Source organism: Sorex araneus, chromosome 8 (genome assembly GCF_027595985.1).
Source record: "Sorex araneus isolate mSorAra2 chromosome 8, mSorAra2.pri, whole genome shotgun sequence".
NCBI classification, from domain to species: domain Eukaryota; kingdom Metazoa; phylum Chordata; class Mammalia; order Eulipotyphla; family Soricidae; genus Sorex; species Sorex araneus.
In genome coordinates, this window is record NC_073309.1 from 56,470,455 (window position 1) to 56,488,514 (window position 18,060).

General features: G+C 49.4%; 1 protein-coding gene across 10 annotated transcripts in view; it reads right to left on the reverse strand.

The window, feature by feature from the left end:
* The window catches only part of LOC101549225 (zinc finger protein 141-like), a 29,931-nt gene that overhangs the window by 11,349 nt on the left and 522 nt on the right, over positions 1 to 18,060 (reverse strand). The window contains exons 2-8 of one of the 10 annotated variants that reach the window (XM_055145335.1): positions 16,912 to 16,979; positions 16,167 to 16,257; positions 13,368 to 13,459; positions 10,083 to 10,282; positions 9,777 to 9,903; positions 9,124 to 9,240; positions 1,363 to 7,357 (exon numbers count right to left, since the gene is read on the reverse strand). In XM_055145335.1, the coding sequence (XP_055001310.1) occupies positions 5,598 to 7,357; positions 9,124 to 9,240; positions 9,777 to 9,903; positions 10,083 to 10,124 (2,046 nt within the window). In that variant the 5' untranslated portion in view covers positions 10,125 to 10,282; positions 13,368 to 13,459; positions 16,167 to 16,257; positions 16,912 to 16,979 and the 3' untranslated portion in view covers positions 1,363 to 5,597. The other 9 variants (XM_055145331.1, XM_055145333.1, XM_055145332.1 and 6 more) reach the window with 9 other exon arrangements.

The window sequence follows — 18,060 nt, forward strand, 5'->3', positions numbered from 1 at the left end:
ATGCCTGCTACACAGATGCTTGAGGTCCCAAGTCTCTTAGGCTTTGTGAGCCCTCTGCGCTGAATCCCTCAGTGCTGATTCCCTTGTATGTGTTTTGGTATGTAATAACACCTTGAAAAATCTGTCCTATCTCTTTGTCTCTGCTGGCAGCTGAGTTCTGATTTGTGGACACTTAAAAGTTGACAGCTGTGATGGAATCCAGCATGGAGCCACACCCCACATCACCAAGGCTTCACTGGTTCTTCCTCACGGCCCAGACACCTGGCCCCTACCAAAACCTTCTCCTGGCTCTGGGTTCAGGCCAGGGAAATACATGGGGCTGGGGCTCCTGGCAGTCATGTGTCTTGTGCCTCGAGGCAGGTGTGCCTATGCCTCAGTGGGCCCTCATGCTGCAAGGTCAGTGTGTGTGCCTGTGGGTGGAGCTATGGCATACTCACGTGACTTGTGCCCTCGGGCAGCGGTGCCTATTGGACATGTGGGCCCTAGTGTGCTGCATGTTTGCCAAGGGTTTGGCCTAGTGGCAGAGAAAGGGAGGGCTTGTGTGGGGTAATAGTGAAAGGTGGGGGCACTGGAGGAACTCTAGGGAGGGGCAAAGCAATGAGCATTGCTGTGCCCTTAAATGTGCCCGCCCCATAACTGTCTCACTCTCCCTTACCACCTTTAGAGCTCCCTTTGCTTGCCCCACAGGCGCCAAAGACTGATGCCACTCAGAACGCCACACAGGGTTTCACACACACTTGTTACTTCTTAGCTCTCCCAGACAAGCCCCAGCCTTGCCAGAAGAGGCTCCTTCTCATTCTCCCGATAGCGCACATGCACTTGCTTCTTAGTGGGGATTCAGAATGGGATATGGGATATGAGGCACAGGTGCCCATACATCATGTGAGCCCTCACGTGCCCCACCATCAGTGGGCATGCCTGGGGGATGGGGCTGTGGCAGATTCATATAACTTGTGTCCAAAGACAGGTGTGTCTATGCATCACACAGGCCACCAGTGCCACACTATCAGTGGGCTTGCCTACCAGGACAGTCACACACATTCACATACACACACTCTTATTCACATACTTCCATTAGTACACTCATTCACATTCTTATTCTCACACACTTACACTTATACACTTTCCTACACACTCATACACTTTCAATTCACTCTCACAAACTCCCACAGATACAACCTAGAACATGTCACCCTTTGCATACACAGACCATTCGCCCCTTGCTCTTACCTGGTTTGATCCCTGGTACCAAATAGGGTCTGCTCACCACCACCAGATCTAATACCTAAGTACCACTGAGTATAACCCAATGCCCTCCTCCATCCAAAAAAATAAAAACCAGGCAAGACACAAAAGTTCAATTAACCACATGTAACTTTAATGAACTCTCAGTTTTTGCCAGCATTTAGTTCAACTTTTGTTCTTTAGTCCAACTCAACTCCAGAAGCAAATGAACTCTCAATTCCTATTGTCCAATCTGCCCCATCCCAGTCTATTCTGCTTGGACCCCAGAGTCATTCAACATAACTGCCTCTCCTTGATCCTCTCCATTTGATTCTTAACTATACTGGTTCCATAGTTTTAATATTGTTAATTTGATTCTTAACAATACTGGCTCCATATTCCCATACTTATCTTGAAGTCTTGCACTTCTCTCCATCCTGCAAGTGCCAACCTACTCCCATCCCCGATACTTCTCCTGTAGTACATCAGCCTTCTTCAGAACTCATGCTTCTACCTCCCCTCATGTCCATTCTCCCTGGTTAATGTTCTCTTCAACAATGTCCAACTATGACAATCCTCACTCTAATGGCCCAAAGGAGGAAAAGAAAGTAAGATCTCCCAACTCCTCCACCAGATTATAACTGCTCATTTGGGATGCTTCCTTAGGAATGATTCAGAATCTGTAGGGAAGCTCATCCCAAGGCCTTAATACTGGGGCTGCTGATAGGTGTACCCGTTATGAAGAATCCTCTGTGTTCTGTGAACGATAAGGCAAAGGCACTGAGATGAGAGAATACAACACAGCTGGGTCTGCCTCCAATTCTCTGCTCCAGTCTCTAAAATCAAAGCTGACATTATGGAAGGAACGCTCAGAAGAAGAGCATTTGACTGCACAGACAATTTCAAGCAAGAAAACTTCCCAGGACAGGTATCCAGTACATGTAGCCAGTACATGTCTTTAATTTAAACTCATGTGAGTTGGGTTTCTGTTATTGGCAACCAAAAAGAATTTGGTATCTCAGGCCTTCTTTCCCCTCACCTCTCCATCTCCAAACACAAATGTGTCCCAAACAAGGGTCTGTCACACCTTCCCACTCCTCCCAGCCCTTCTCCTAAGATAATTCCTAAGGTGGGACCGCATTGCTTTAAGGCACAATAGGGTGGTCTTCATATCATAACTCTTCTCAGTTACCTCACTGTTGACTCAGAAAAGAGGGAATAAACCAGTTTTATCTTTGCAGAACTCAGAGTGACCTGGTGATATTACTGCCTCCTTGTGAGCCCTTGACTGTAAGTTTGGGGTCAGCAGAGATCATTTGTATTACCCAGGCATTGTCTTCCCAAGTATGGACTGGGTGGAATTTATAGAAAATCATTGGACTGCATGAAATGATTGATTCTTCAGTTGGGGAAAAGACAACCCTTCTACTATCTTCTTCCAGATCTTTTCATTACATCAGATACAGTGAGTTTGGTGTCTAGCATGATTCTGTGGCTCCTTGATCATTCATTCTAGTAAGGAGAGAGCAGACATCAGTTGAAGCTAGCTGGCACCAATATCTATCATTTCTGTTTTACTTATTGTAAAACTAACTTACTGTAAAAACTAACATAAAAGTTAGTGCTTTCTTCCTTTTTTTTAAATGATGGTCGTTTACATGTATATGGTCTGTATAAAGCGAATTTGAGTTAAAAACATATTATCTAAAAAAATAAATATGCGAATATTAGTACTCTAAGCACATTGTTCACTAAAAAATTAATGAATGATACTATACTTTGGTCATATATATGTATAATTTGTAGTAGAATTTATTACTCATTTATTTTGTGATGCCAGGGAATCAACCCAAGACCTCACACATTCAAGGTGAGTGCTGAGAGTTACTTTCTGGACTATTTAGTATTTGAACATAGGAGATGAGAAGACACAAATATTCAGAACATAGAAATTTGAGGATGCAGACAAAGATGTCTCCCCAAGAACACAGAGTCCTGGGTGGTCCTTTTCCTTGCATTTTGCATGCTTGCCTTTCATCTGTGCTTCCTCAGCGTTCACAGGGCTAGAGAGGAGGCTGAGGGGAAGGAACCATTCTGGAGCTCAGGAAGGACACAGGGAGATGGTCTGTATCTGTCTCCAAGCTGCTTCCAGGGCAAGTGATACTATCTCCAGCTCAAGAGGGAGCCAATGTGTCACTACCACGTTACCCAGGTCCCTAGGCACAGAACAAAGATCTGGCAAAGAGGGGGCACACCCCCCAATGGCTTAGTGATATCACAGGGAGGGGTTGTCACGGCCAGTACTTCTGAAGGCTAAGAGAATCAGCATGTGCAAGTAACCAGGGTACATGGTGCCTTTCAAGTATGCATATATGTCTGTGTATATAAACATATACATGTAGTATATATGCTGAACTGCAATACAAAATATATTTTATACTGCGCATCATCACAAAAGTCCCAGAATTATTTTCTTCTTTTTCTACCCATTCTCACACTCCCATCCTCTTTACTTCAGTTTAGTGGTTTTGAGCATGGCTAAGTAAATACTTTTCTAAAGCAAGCAAAGCCCACTGTCCTCTCTCCCCTCCCTCCACCCTTTGTCCCTCTCATCACCCTCTTCCCCGCAGGTAACTTTAGTTTTATTGGCAGTGCCCACTTTTGGTTTGCTTTTGGTTTTGTCATTCATCAATTTTATATCTTTATACTGCATGCATGGGTGAGATCATCCCATACTTGTCTTCCTCTGGAGAAAGATAAAAAATTCTATTTTGCTTCCTATAATCTCTTTGAAATCTTTCATTTAGTGGTAAATGGCAAACTTTCACCTTTCTGTAGCTGGATACTATTCGTTTTGTGTATATATGTAGCACGGCTTCTTTATCCAATGAACTATCAATAAATGTTGCGGTGGCTGTAACTTTTGTGTTAATGTCTTCATTTTCTTTGGATAGACCCACGTGTATACCATCAGGTGTGTCCAGGGTCTCACAGTGGACAGTCAAGGCTCTGTATACCACCCAGTCTCTGCTGGAACTACTCAACTTTGCTACTGCAAGCACAATCACAATCAAACAAATGGATGGTGCCATATTCTAATAAAAATATTATTTTAAAAAACAGGCTGGGTTTAGCTGTAGTTTTTCCACCTCAATGCCCTGTGTCTGCTGCACCAAAGGTGTAGCCATGCTTCTTCTGGACTCAGAGAGCAGTTTGGAAGACATGTAAGCAGCTGTATTAAAAAAAATTACCCTTTATGGTGGCCGGAGCGATAGCACAGAGGGTAGGGCGTTTGCCTTGCACTTGGCCGACCCGGGTTCGATCCCCGGCATCCCATATGGTCCCCCAAGCACTGCCAGGAGTAATTCCTGAGTGCAAAGCCAGGAGTAATCACTGAGCATTGCTGGGTGTGACCCAAAAAGCAAAAAAAAATTTTTTTAATTTACCCTTTATGAGTGGCTGAATCTTGAGATTACAAGTGGAATATAAAAATAGTAACAGTCTCACTTTACATGCAAAATTTTGGAACAACAATCATTATGAAAAAAAACTGATGAATTCCTACAAAATAGGAATGATAGCTCCTATTCCACATGAGAACTGGTAAGTTCATATGAAGTGCTGAGCATCTTACCTGACAGGTGACATGCTCAGGTATCAGGATATATTAGGTATCAGCAGACATTGACAGTTTACTGTATTCCCAGAAAAGGAGAGGCACTGAACATGGACAGGCACTGAACAAGATTGAGATCACCACCCATCAGTGTCCAGGCAGACTTTGGAAGCCATTTAGAATATGCTGCGTTTGGCTTCTCACAGTGGCACCTTACACCTGCACTTTCTGGGGGCTGACATGGTGTGATAATTCTGGTAACCTAAGAGCTGTCAGTCAGTACTAAACAGAAGATTGTTTTTTTTTTCTTCTTTTAAAACAGAACATTGTTTAGTGGTGGAAATGTCTGTATTGGAGCTGTCCAATATTGCAGCCATGAGGTGCTGAGAAGTGACTGTTATAGCTGGGGAAATGATTTTTTTTATGGATTTGTTTTCTTTTAAATAGTCACATACAGGAAGTATTGTCAAAACTGAAAAACAAAGACTAAAACTGAACTTAGCTGCAGATTCAATTCCCCAGAGCTCCACAGCTAATATGTGGACTGGAAGCATCTATGCGGAGGGATCGCTGATGCCTTTAAAAACAGAAGCAGTACCGAGTCAAGCAAACAAGTCTCCTGGGATACTTCTCCACGTGGTAAGTGTGGGCAGTTGTAGACAGTCCAGCAGACACATGTGACAGAAGATGAAGGAAACAGACATTCCCACTTTGACTCTCCTGGGCTCATGGCAGTGCAGGTGTGAGCACCCGAAGCTCACTGTTTCTCAGTGGGGTGGGCTGTGTTTCGGTGGAGTTTCAGGGCGCAGAACCTCCTAAAGATGCTGCCACAGATGATACACGCGTAGCGTCTCTTAACGGAGTGGATTTTGCGGTGGTTGGTGAGTGTGGAGCCGTCGGTGAAGGCTTTCCCACACTCAGGGCACACGTAGGGCATCTCTCCGGCATGCATGCGCTGGTGCCGCTGGACGCTGGACTTGCACAGGAAGGCCTTCCCGCAGTCCTCGCAGTGGTACGAATACTCCTTCCGGTGGCTCTTTTGGTGCTTGATGAGCGTGGACTTCCTGGTGAAGGTTCTCCCACACTCAGTACACTCAGCACGGGCCACGGGCTGGTGCAGCTTCTTGTGCTTGCGCAGCTGGAAGGCGCTCCGGCAGCGCTTGCCGCACTTCTTGCAGCGATGGCAGTTCTCCTCCTGGTGGATCCGGAGGTGCTCGAACAGGTGCGAGTTGCAGCGGAAGGCCTTCCCGCACTCGCTGCACACGTAGGGCTTCTCCCCCGTGTGGATCCTCTTGTGCTCCTTCAGGGACGAGCTGCGGCTGAAGCACTTGTCGCACTCGTCGCACTGATAGGGCTTCTCGCCTGTGTGCACGCGCCGGTGGCGTGTCAGCTTGGTGCTCTGCTTGAAGGTCTTTCCGCACTCAGGGCAGCGGAAGGGCTTCTCGCCCGTGTGCGTGCGGTGATGGCTGTGGAGTGTGGAGCTGCTGTTGAAGGCCTTCCCACACTCCTTGCACTTGTAGGGCCGCTCCCCCGTGTGGATCCTGTAGTGTGTGGAGAAGTAGTAGCTGTGGCGGAACGACTTGCCACACTGGTCACACGTGTGTGGCTTCTCCCCGGTGTGGATGCGCTCATGCTCCACCAGGTGCAGCGTTTGCTTGAAGCTCTTCCCACACTCCTTGCACGTGAACTGGGCCTTGCCCTTGCTGGCCTTGGGGCACTGGCGCTTTGTCATCTTGGGTTTGTGTGTTTTCTCCGAAGTGCCAGGCTTTGCGGCTGTCTCCCCTACAGGATCCTGTGGTGCCTGAGTTGTGTCTGGGTGACCCGATTCAGATGCCTGAATTTTCTTTTCGAGGAGAATCTTCTTGCCTGACTCTGTGGCTGGCAGACTTGAACCTCCTCCCTCAGGCCCAGGCCTCTGAATTTTCTTTTCAAGAAGATTCTTTTTGCCTGAGTCTGTGGTAGGTCCACTCGCACCTCCTCGCCCTGCCCTGCCCTCCTGAGTTTTTTTTTCCGGGAGAATCTTTTTCCCTAGATTTTTGGCTAGATGACTCGTACCTCCAGGCTCCTGAATTTTCTTTTCAGAGAGAATCTTTTTCCCTACATTTGTGGTTGGATGACTCACACCTCCTTGCCTGGCCCCAGGCTCCTGAATTTTCTTTTCAAGGATAATCTTTTTGCCTAAGTTTGTGATTAGATGACTCTGGACTCCTGGCCTGGCCCTGATCACCTGAGTTTCCTTTTCCAGGACACTGTTCGTGCCTGAGCCTGTGGCTGGCCCACTCACGCCTCCTTGTCTGGCCCCCAGCTCCTGACTTTTCTTGTTGGGGCCCCTCTTCTTGGCTGAGCCTCCGGCCTTCCTTGGGCAGGATTTCTGGCGTCCCTGCGACCGCCTGGCCTCACTGTCTGGAGCCTTTTTCGTCCTACCACATCTCTGGGTTGTTTGCTTCCCCTTCTTCAGAGATGAGTTTCTGGAAGTGCCTGACTTGGGAATTGCCACCCCTGAACACCTCTTCTTGTCTGAAAGAAATTTAGAATGTAAACATCTTTTAAAAATCTTCCTTAAAACTGTTTTTTGCTGATGTGTTTTAGAAGGTACCCCCCAAATGTAAAAAAATCCTAAGTACACATCATGATTAGAACTCCCAAAATGGTTCCAGCGAGGGGCAAGCAATTATTTGAGGGAAGGGGAGGTGATAGTCTTATTATGGCAATCAATTCCAACACATACATACATAAATCATCACATCATCAACCTCCAATTCACACAAACATGTATGCCAACTACCTCAATACTGGCGGATGTGTGTGTATGTGTGTGTGTGTGTGTGTGTGTGTGTGTGTGTGTAAAACTAAATCAAATGAAATACAAATAAAGAAAGTAAAAGAATCAAGGAGGAGGCAGAGACATAGTATAGTGGGTAGGACATTTGCCTGCATGTGGCCAACCTGGGTTTGATCCCTAGCACCCCATAAGGTCCCCAAGAACCTCCAGGATTAATCCCTGAGTACAGAGACAGAAGTAAGCCCTGAATATCATAGGTATGGCCCAAAATTAAACAACTAAAAAGAATCGATGAAAAATAATTGAAGAAACATAATGTGTCAGAGTAATGGCTTAAAGATACATTAAAGATGTGTGCCAGAAATAAAGCAAGAGTTGATAGCTATCAAGGAGGAAGTGATGCAGAATGTTCAATACTAAAAAACAGCAATGTATTAGCTATCACTCCTCATAGTCCCAGCACTTCATGCTGGTGGGGCTGCATTAATCAAGAAGAAATTCATGTTAAGTTCCCTTTTCACGTAAACAATGTGATGCTATCTGTATATGAGTAGAACAAACAATTTTTCTGAAAACAAATGCTGTAACAATCATGAACAAGAAACAGCATCTCAGAATCGACTGGCCCTGCACCACTGCACCTTCTCGTTATCTGTTCCCGAGGGAAACCACAGTTTAGCTTCAAACAGTGCTGCAGGGCTTGGCTTGCTGCTGCCCAGTGCATACACATGAGCTTAGGGTACTTCTGCAACTGGCTTCTTCACCGCACTGTACAATTATGGCATTTCTGTGTGCCATAAAGGATTCGGCTATTTTGCGCGTTGTTCAGCTATCCCAGAATGCACAGAAGGGCTCCATTTTTCACAGGCATCGGAGTAACTCCCACTTCGCAGTCACCATGATGCAAGCTGCCATAAGCACCCTCGCACTCCTCTCTGGGAGACCACAATGCGGCCAGGCATGGAGTGAGCCTTAATCTGTGCTCTCTCCCTGGCCCTGGAAACAGACTTTAGAGTGAAACAATTATCAAGAAACTAAGCCATCTAGTTGTGTGTCAGTAATGCCTCTGGGCTTTTTTCCCCTCTCATCCATGTTATAATGTACTGTTGAACAAAATGACACTCTTGAGAACCCCCTGTACCATCTTGAAAAATTCTCTCTGGTTCTCTGGTTTGCTAAGGATTTCCCACGGTGCTACTGGGAAATGCACGGTGGTCATAGGAGGCCAACAGAAGCAGGAACTGGAGGTGATCCTAAACCAGGCTGCACCGAGCACTGTGTAAGTTTCTTTTAACCATAAAGACACAGATGCATGCAGACAAGGTGGTCATGGGATGCATGAAAGTAGCAAGCACAGCCAGTCAGAAGGTGAAGGGGGCATGGGAGGATTTGGAGGGAGTGGCAGAGCAAGACTACAGGAAATACCCATCACTGAGTGTGCAGTGCCTCCATGGGTGGGTTGGGAAGGGTCTTCCATGGAGACGCAGGGGCCCCTACTCACCACTGCCAACTCCTGAGTGTTCTTGTTGGGCGGCTCTGGGACCCTGGCCCTCCTGGTTGTAGGGCTCGTCTCCTTTCTCCAGCCTGGTGATCAGCTTTGGTTTGTAGAACAGATACCCTACCCCAGGAAGAAGTGTTAGTTCTCTCCAGCTGGAGACATCCTGCGGTGCCAGACGTAGACTGGCAAATCACCACAGTGTGATACAAAGGCCCCAAAGCTGCTTCTCAGCCTTCTCTCTGTCCAGCGCCTCCCTCCCACCATTGTGAAGGAGCAGAGCCCACCCCTGCGGAGGGGAATCAGCTAATCAGCCCATTTCTGGGTGATCTGCCTATTGCAACTGGTTTAGTTGGGATCATGCCATTGAAGCCATATCCAACCAGAGGGAAGGTTATACTTTTAGGGGGAACAGGGCCATGTGGACACCTTCAACAGCATCTTTACAGAATTGGAAATTCTTACACTTCTTAGGGCTAGCTGCTACCTCGAGACCAGCAGAAGTAGCTTCCAAAGTAAGTCACCATCATTAACACCAGCGTGCTCGTGAGCAGCCCTAGGGTAGGACTCCATATTATCTCTCAAAGCTTTGGAGACTTTGAGGAGCCAGGTCAGGAAGCTGTGTGGATGCCTGCCTGCTGTAGGGAGTCTGTCCTCACCCAGGGAGCCCAGGTTCCTGTAGTTCTCCAGCATCACATCCTTGTACAGGGCCTTCTGTTCTGGCTCCAGCAGCTGCCACTCCTTGGGGGTGAAATCCACTGCCACATCCTTGAACACCACTGGTTCCTGTAAAGCCAACCCGCTTCCTGTTCATCCAGGAGGTGGCACAGAGCACCAAGAAAGGAACCTGCCTTCCATCAGTGCCATAGGAGATCCCCAAGGACTTATACAAAGATCCAGACCCCCCTACCCCCGGCTTGTTCTGAGGCAGCAGTTGTGTTTGGCTCACAGGACAGCAGTCAAACCTGGCTCCTTCGCTGGCTGGGTGGCAAGGCCATAGCAAGCATTAGAGAAGCAGAGCATGGTCAGCAGAGCAGGCTTTTTCACGGAAAAGCCTGGAGAGAGGAAGGCAGTGTCTGGGCTGAGTCTCAAAGGATGAAGAGGAGATGGCCAAGCTGAGCCAGAGTCATCCTTGTGCAAGTGAAAGCCGAAGAACATGGGACAGCTTAAAGGAGAGAAAAGATAACAAAGGAGAGAACGTCAGCCACTGGGTAGACAGCTGGGGCCTAGGGACAAGCCCACCCAGGCTTGATTCTAATCAGGGAGGAGCAAGAAGTCGTCCCCTTCTTCCAGTTCCACATCCATAAAATGGGCATAAATGTCTGGGTGGGAGGGAGTGTGTGCAAAGTATAAGGGTAATCCCAGAGCAGGGTCTCTCACGGTGAGGGTGCTTGAGAAACTCAGTTACTCTTTTCACTTTTGTCTCAGTTCTGAAGGTGGTGCTTCTTCCCAAAAGTGAGTATGTCCTTTCCAGGACAAAGTGCCAGCACACAGGAGGCTCAATAAGACTAGTATTCTAGCTAATGGCTAGTTCTGGGCATGAATGGTGGGGAGGGTTTCCTTTATCCCTCAGAGCTAGTTCTTCATGTTTTTCTCTACTGAACATAAGGAAGCAGAGGCAGAGGTGGTGGGACTTGGGGATTCAGGAGTGGAAGTGTGTACTCGAAGTTCTGAATGAACGAACACAAAAGTCCAGCCTTTGTGTTGCAAAGTGACTATGTCAGTCACTTACATAAAGAGGCACATGTGCAAGTCACATACCCTTCATAGGCAGTCATGGACACTGAGGCTCAGGGGCATTCAGGAACTGGTCCTGGACCAAACTTCGATCACTGCTATAAGCAGCAGGAATTGAGCCCACCAATCAGCCTGAGTTTCCCCAGGGAAATGCAACCTCCTACTTCTGACTGTGACTTCATGGGGTTGTGGGGTGCTGTCCCCAGCAGGGGAGATGCTGACTGCATCTCTGGTCCCTATTCCCTAGATGCCCGGACAATCTCACTCCAGATACCAGCACAGGCTGGTGGCTTAAAGTGTGTGCCAGGACTGAGAACCTCAGCATCATCCCAGTGTTTGTTCTACAATTCAATCAATCCTTCTGTGGTATGGACCCAAGCCAGATCAATCAGAGACCAGTTTCCCAGATTTCCATGTCATGTGACCCAAGTCAGCCAATCACAGGCCTGCTCCCTCCTTTCCTGGCATTTGACCTCATGCCATGAGCTATCCCTGGTGAATTATTGACTCAGTGGTGAACAAAGACTCCACATGGGTCAATCATAATTTCCCCTGCTCTTAGGTTATTTTCATGACAAGTTTTTTTCCTTAGTGATGTGGGGCAGTGAGTGGAGACATACAATAAGTCAGTGGAGAACATGGGTAAGAATCTTGACTGGTAACATTCTGGATGGCATTAGGTAAACACTCATGTAAAAACAGCCCTAGAGGACCCCCAAATTAGGCGGGATGTGACTCTAGTCTTTAAAAATGTCAGTGCTGGAATGATAGTACAGCAGGTAGGGCAGGGCATTTGCTTTGCATGCGGCCAACCTGGGTTCGATCCTCTGCATCCCATACGGTCCCCCCGAGCACTGCCAGGAGAAATTCCTGAGCGCAGAGCAGGAGTAACCCCTGAGCATCTCCAGGTGCGACCAAAAAAAGCAAAACAAAGTCAGTGCCAGGCTAGAGCGATAGTACTGTGGGGAGGGCGCTTACCTTGCATGCAGCCAACTCGGGTTCAATTCCCGGCACCCCGTATGGTCTCCAGAGACCATCAGAAGAGATTCTTGAATATAAGCCCAGGAGTAAACCCTGAGCATTGGTGGGTGGGCTCAAAAACAAAAACATAAAAGTCAGTGCCCTCAATAAAAGGTTGAAGAGCTTTTTGAGATTAAAGAGATGAAAACTAAGTGCATGGGAGCACGGGCTGAAGGAGGGGTGCCAAATGAATAGTGGCACCTACACAGCAGCAGAGTGGAAAGCGGGTGGCAGGAAAGGGAGGTGTGGGAGCTCGAGTTTCAGAGGCAGAGGTGAGCACAACCTTTCCAAGGAGACCAGACTGGCTGGAGAGGTGAGGAATGTAACAGGGGAGTTGGAGAGAATGCACTGTTGTTCACAGACTGTATTTATTGATCAGCTCCTTAAGACATTAAAATTAGATACTATTAATATTCTGTTTCATAATTTACATGTCAATTTTATCATATATCATTCCATATCATATATATGAGAACATGCAAACAGACGTGTCAACAGTTGTTGAACCTGGGTGATCTTTGCACTACTCCTGTGAGTTTTAAGCTATTTTCCAATAAAAAGAGCCTCCCTGAGATTTTTGCTAGCATTAGAAGAAGATGTTTTTGTCATCAGGCATCCTGAGCAGAAGCTGGTGGGTGAGGAGGCTCCAAGGTGCAAAGTGGGGTCCCCAGGTCCTTCTGCCAACACCCTCTCCCTAGTTGGACAGTAGGACCTCCTTCCTGCATGGTGATCATGAAGCCTAAGTCTCAGAACAGTCTCATTGGCCATGGCTGAGTTGCATGCCCTGCCCTGAACCAATCACTGTGGTCCTGGGCAGTGCATGTTCTAATTAATCAGGGACATAGCTGGTGACTAGCTGGTTGAAGAGGTAGAAGCAGCTCCAGCTAAAGTGCTGGGAAAATAAAGGGGCAGGTAGAGAGAAAAGGAGGGTGTCAGCAGAAAGGGGATGTAGTTCCAGGAACAAAGCACTGAAGCTTTGAGGGCTTTGAGGGCCTGTACTACATCAGCCTCTCTCTCTCCTGTGAGGTGGATATATATGGTGTCTATCATTCATTCCCTGTTGCAAAGGGTGTCAGGTGCAAGGGGAAATCACACAGTAAATGGCAGGCAAGGCTCCTTCCTGGCAGACTGGTCTAGTAGAGGAGAAAGCACGAACAGATGGAATGCTGTCAGCTATTGGGTGATTGTTCTGAAGAAAATGAAGAAGGGGAGGGGCTGGGGGTAATGTGGAGGGAGTAACAAGGGGACTTCCTGGAAGAGGAATTGGGATAAGAGGAGGCAGAATAAAGGGCAGCAGCCCAGGACAATCATCACTCTCAGGATGTGGAAGATATGGGTGATGATATTAGGTAGGGGACTGGGGGAGGCAAGGGGCTCCTAATCACCTGAGGGTCTGTGGTGGGCAGAGAATGTGGCAGATGATGTGGCCCCCAACCCCCACCCCGGACAGCAGTACTCAGAACGTCGGGTCCATGGAGGGTACAGGGGGTTACCTTCATCCAGGCCGGCAATGGTGCGGCAGGGATCCTGCCCCTCTTGGTGTTGAGCCTGCTGGGTGATTGAGTGGGGTCCTGAGAGGACAGTGCTGTGAGAAAAGAAGCCTTGAGGACAAGTCCAACAATCAGATCCCCATGGGGCTGGAGCATATTCCAGCAGGCCGTTTCTCAGTTCCAACACCCAGAGGAGTGCCCCATACAGAGGCCATGCAGAGGCCATACAGAGGCGGCTGCCCTGCTTATCCCAGCTTCTCTCCCTCCATCTGCCTGTCTCTGGCCTTTGATTGCATTTCAGCTCAATTAGCTCCTTGGCTGAAACCCGCCACTCTAGTTCGACTGCAGCTGGCACCAACACTGGCCTTTTCACTCTGACACCAAATCCACATGCAGCGGCCAGGAAAAATCCGTGGACATCACCCCATGGATGTCCACCAGGTGGATGTCTGAGAAACAAAACCCCTTAATAGATTTCACACCACTCTTGTGGCTTTCTGTTGGGCTCTTTCTTGGGCCTCCCCAGTGGTGTTCAGGGGTCTGGGGCTTCCCTCCAGCAAACGTCAGTGAGGGGCTGCTGGGGCTTTTGGCTTGTCCCAGAAACTGCCAGGGCCATATCTGGCTGACTCAGGGGACCATGAGGTGATGGGGAATCAAACCAGCAAGACATGCACCTCAGCCCCTGCACTAGCTCTTCAGCGCCTTCGCCACTTCTTCTGTACCTGCTTAAGCTCATCATCAATCAATTTATAGAATAACCAAATGAGTTTCTATAAACACAAAGAAACACATTAACTCACATGTGTTTAAGCAATGATTAAGCCATGGAGTTAAATGTTTATATGCATCCATACCACTGTGTGGTCCAAGTCAGAGTCCCACTGAGCTCTTTCTGGGCTCTGCTTGATAGCCCCAGACCACCAATGGAGACTTCCTGAACATAGGAGGGGGAACTGCCACCCAGACTCAGGCACCTCTTGCTGTCACTCACACACATATGTTTGTGCACATATATGCAAGGGTTAATGGGCGCATGCTGTCCCATGTACCCACCATCCCATGTACATACAGTCCCATGTACAAACCCTTCCATGCATACACAGTCCCATATATACATAATTTCATAGACACATAGTCCTATATACACACTCTCATGTACACACTGTCCCGTGCACACACAAGTCCCATGTATGTGCCATCCCATGCACATGCCAGTCCATGTACACATCACCACATCTGGCATACAGGCACACACACAGCACTGACACAGGTCAGAGCAGGAAGAAGAAGGGCTGTTGGTCAGTGGTGAGTTGGAGCCACAATACCAGGCTATGGTCAGGAAGCAAAACCAGTAAACTGTCGTCTCCCAGGAGGAGATGGTCCACAGCAGTGTCTGCAACTACCAGGGTCCACATGCACAAAGACAATTCAGGGGCATAAAGATGCCCCCGAATCCTGGGCTGGGGCACAGCTTTGGCTCAGCCACTCAGGGGGGCCATGACTGAAGCAGATGGGGGTCCTGCATGCAGACCCTGGCGATGTTAAGACAGAACAGGACCCGAGGTGCCTGGAACCCCTGAGAGCCCAAAGGGACAAAGGGACAAGGGGCAGTGAGTCCACAAGCTCCAGAGCCCTCCCCAAGGCCTCCTGCACAGACACATACACACACATGCAGACACACAGACACATGCACAACATACACACTCAGGCACACACACTCAGACACACTCAGACACACACCCACACACACTCACAGACACACATACTCAGACACACAAACACAGAGACACAGACACACTCACACACACACACTCAGATACATTCACATACACCCAGACACACAGACATACAGACACACAAACACACAGACACACAGACATATAGACACACAAACACACAGACACACACTCAGACACACACCCAGACATACTCACAGACACACATGCTCAGACACACAAACACAGAGACACAGAGACACACACACTCAGACACACTCACATACACCCAGATACGCAAACACACAGACACACACTCAGACACAAACACACAGACACACAAACACACAGATACACACTCAGACATATAAGCACACAAACACAGAGACATACACACAGACACTCATAGACACACATACTCATACACACTCACAGACACACAAATACACACAGATATACTCAGATATGCTCCCAGACATACAAACACACAGACACACACAAACTCTCAGACACACATAGACTCACAGACATACAGACACACTCACAGACACAGACACAAACACATAGACACAGAGAAAGAAACAGACACTTTCTTCACTCTCTCTCTGCTCCCGCCCTATTCCTTGCATCCAGGCCTGTGTGGGGGCAACAGGCCGGGAGGGTCAGGATTTGGAACATTTTTCTTCCGCGTTGACTGACACGGGTGATTGTCAACACTCCCACAGAAAGCTGTTTCTCTATTTTAAAATTTGGCATTGGCAACAGCCCTTCCCACACAGGACCCTGGTAGATAGCATGGTGGGCAGCCAGGCCTGAGGGGCTTTGTCAGGGACAGGAAAAGTGGCTTGGATGCTGGCTGGGTGCCACATGGGTGTGGCCACAGGAACCTCCCGACCATCATGGCAGCTTCCTGGAAAGAGTAAATTCCTTGACCACCAGGATAACCAGGCCAGCGGCAGAGCTGCCTGCAGGAGACCCAGGGGTCAGCAGGCGGGGCAGCAGCCGCTTTCCTGGGCCCTGAGGCTGACCATGTCCAGGGGCCAACAGGGTCTCCCTGGCTTAGTCCACCACTGGCCTCATCTCTTACCTCCTCTGGACTGACGGTTTCTCCTTGCCGAGGCGGTGTCCCTGCCCTCCACAGTTTTTGGGTGCAGCTTTCTGTGCCCTGAAGACTGTTTCTGTGAATGGGAGAACCAGGGGACTTGAGAGCAGCCCCCAGTCTGGGTGCCCCTTTCTGCATGCAGCACTAGCACAGACTGGGCAGGGGCACCCCTTGGCAAGGATCTGCTGTCTGGAAGAGGACCCTAAATCCACCTTCCACCCAGTCTCTTGTTTGTTGTTTAGTTTTGGGGCCACACCCAGCTGTGCTGAGGGATGACTCCTGGCTCTGCGCTCAAGGGTCACTCCTGGTGGAGCTTGGGGGCTATAGGGCATCAAGACTGAACCCAAATGGGCCACGTATAAGGCTAGTGCCTTCCCCTACACCATTTCTGTCATCCACAGCCTTGCTTTGAAGGACAATTTGTGGGGTGACCGACTCCTAATAGCAGAGACCAGCTGGCAATAGTGTGAGATTCTGAGCAGGGCTCTGCCACGTAGCTCCTACCCTGGTCTTGGGGCGCCCCTGTGAGTAGGGGCAGGGCCAGAGCCAGGCCAGTCTGTCTGAGCCCACTAGAGGCAGCTGTGGGGCAGAGCCTGCTAGAACAGTAGTCTGGTATAGAGGCTTCCTGGCTTTGCCACTGCTCGGAGAGTTGCTATTCTGGACAGGGGAGGCCTAGAGCTGAGTTGTGAGGTGCCCCCCCCTACCTCCCGCCCTCACCCCCGCCCCTTACCTTGTGCCCCATGGCAGGAGACTGAGCTCTGCCTAAAGCGTCCGTCTCCGTCCAACGCGCGGAGGCCACTGCACACGGGCGGCCGCAGGAGCGAGCGCAGGGACAAGAAGAAAACGCCCTGACACTGAGTGTAGATTTATGGGGAGAGGCTGGGTTCAGGGCTCCCACCCCCAACCCTCCCGCCAGCTTCTCCCGCCCCTCCCTGGGGTGCTGCTGCAGCTCCAGGGAAGAAAAATTCAGCTCTGTTTCCTGCACAGTCTGGACACCCGGCAGGGGCTCCCTGGATCGTCTGCACGCAGACCCCAAACATGCGCCCACAGACACACACTCAACTCAGACTCACAAACTATAATGGCCCCCAGAGACAATGACGCCTACGTGTCAACCCCCTACACAGGAGCAAAGCCTCATGGGGCTCAGATACGGGACATGCACATACCCACAGCCCCCCCCCCCAACTCAGGGGTTGGGGGGAGGGGGGCTCTCAGCCTGACACCAGTGCCCACCTTATGTTGGAGACCACAGGCTCTTCCATAAGCCCCCCACTCTTCTCGCTTAGTTTCACGGAGCCTCTTCAGACCCACAGAGGCCTCCCAAGGGGCTCTCTGCAGCTCCACACCCCAGACGCCAAATCATCCTGACCCTTTCCTGGACCCAGGTTGGCCAAAGACACTGGGCATCTGTCCTTTCCAGAATCTGGGAGCCCTCTGAGGGCCCAATCTCCCCTATCAGACTATCCAGCCCCAGGTCTGACACTTCTGATTTCTCAAATGGACCAAGTTAGTCCTGAAGAGAGCCCCCGTCCTCGCCACCTCCCCATTCTCCCCCACACACAAGAGGGTCTCTACCTCCAGGCTCCTCTCTGAAGGCACTGAGAAATCCTGGCTCTCCAAGGCTCAGAGGGGCACCCCACGTGGACCACAGGTAGGAGGCGCCCCGATCTCCTCCTTCCCGCAGCCACTCCACAGCAGAGTCACCTCTGCACCTTTCCCACAGACAAGGGTACATGGGGACACGGAGACACGGGGCAGACATGGGGAAGCAGGGACATAAGACACAGATATGAGAACACGGGGACGGGGACACAGGCGCGCCCTTGCGTGAAGAGCGTGCTTAAACGCACAAATGCATGCACCCACGCACCAGCTC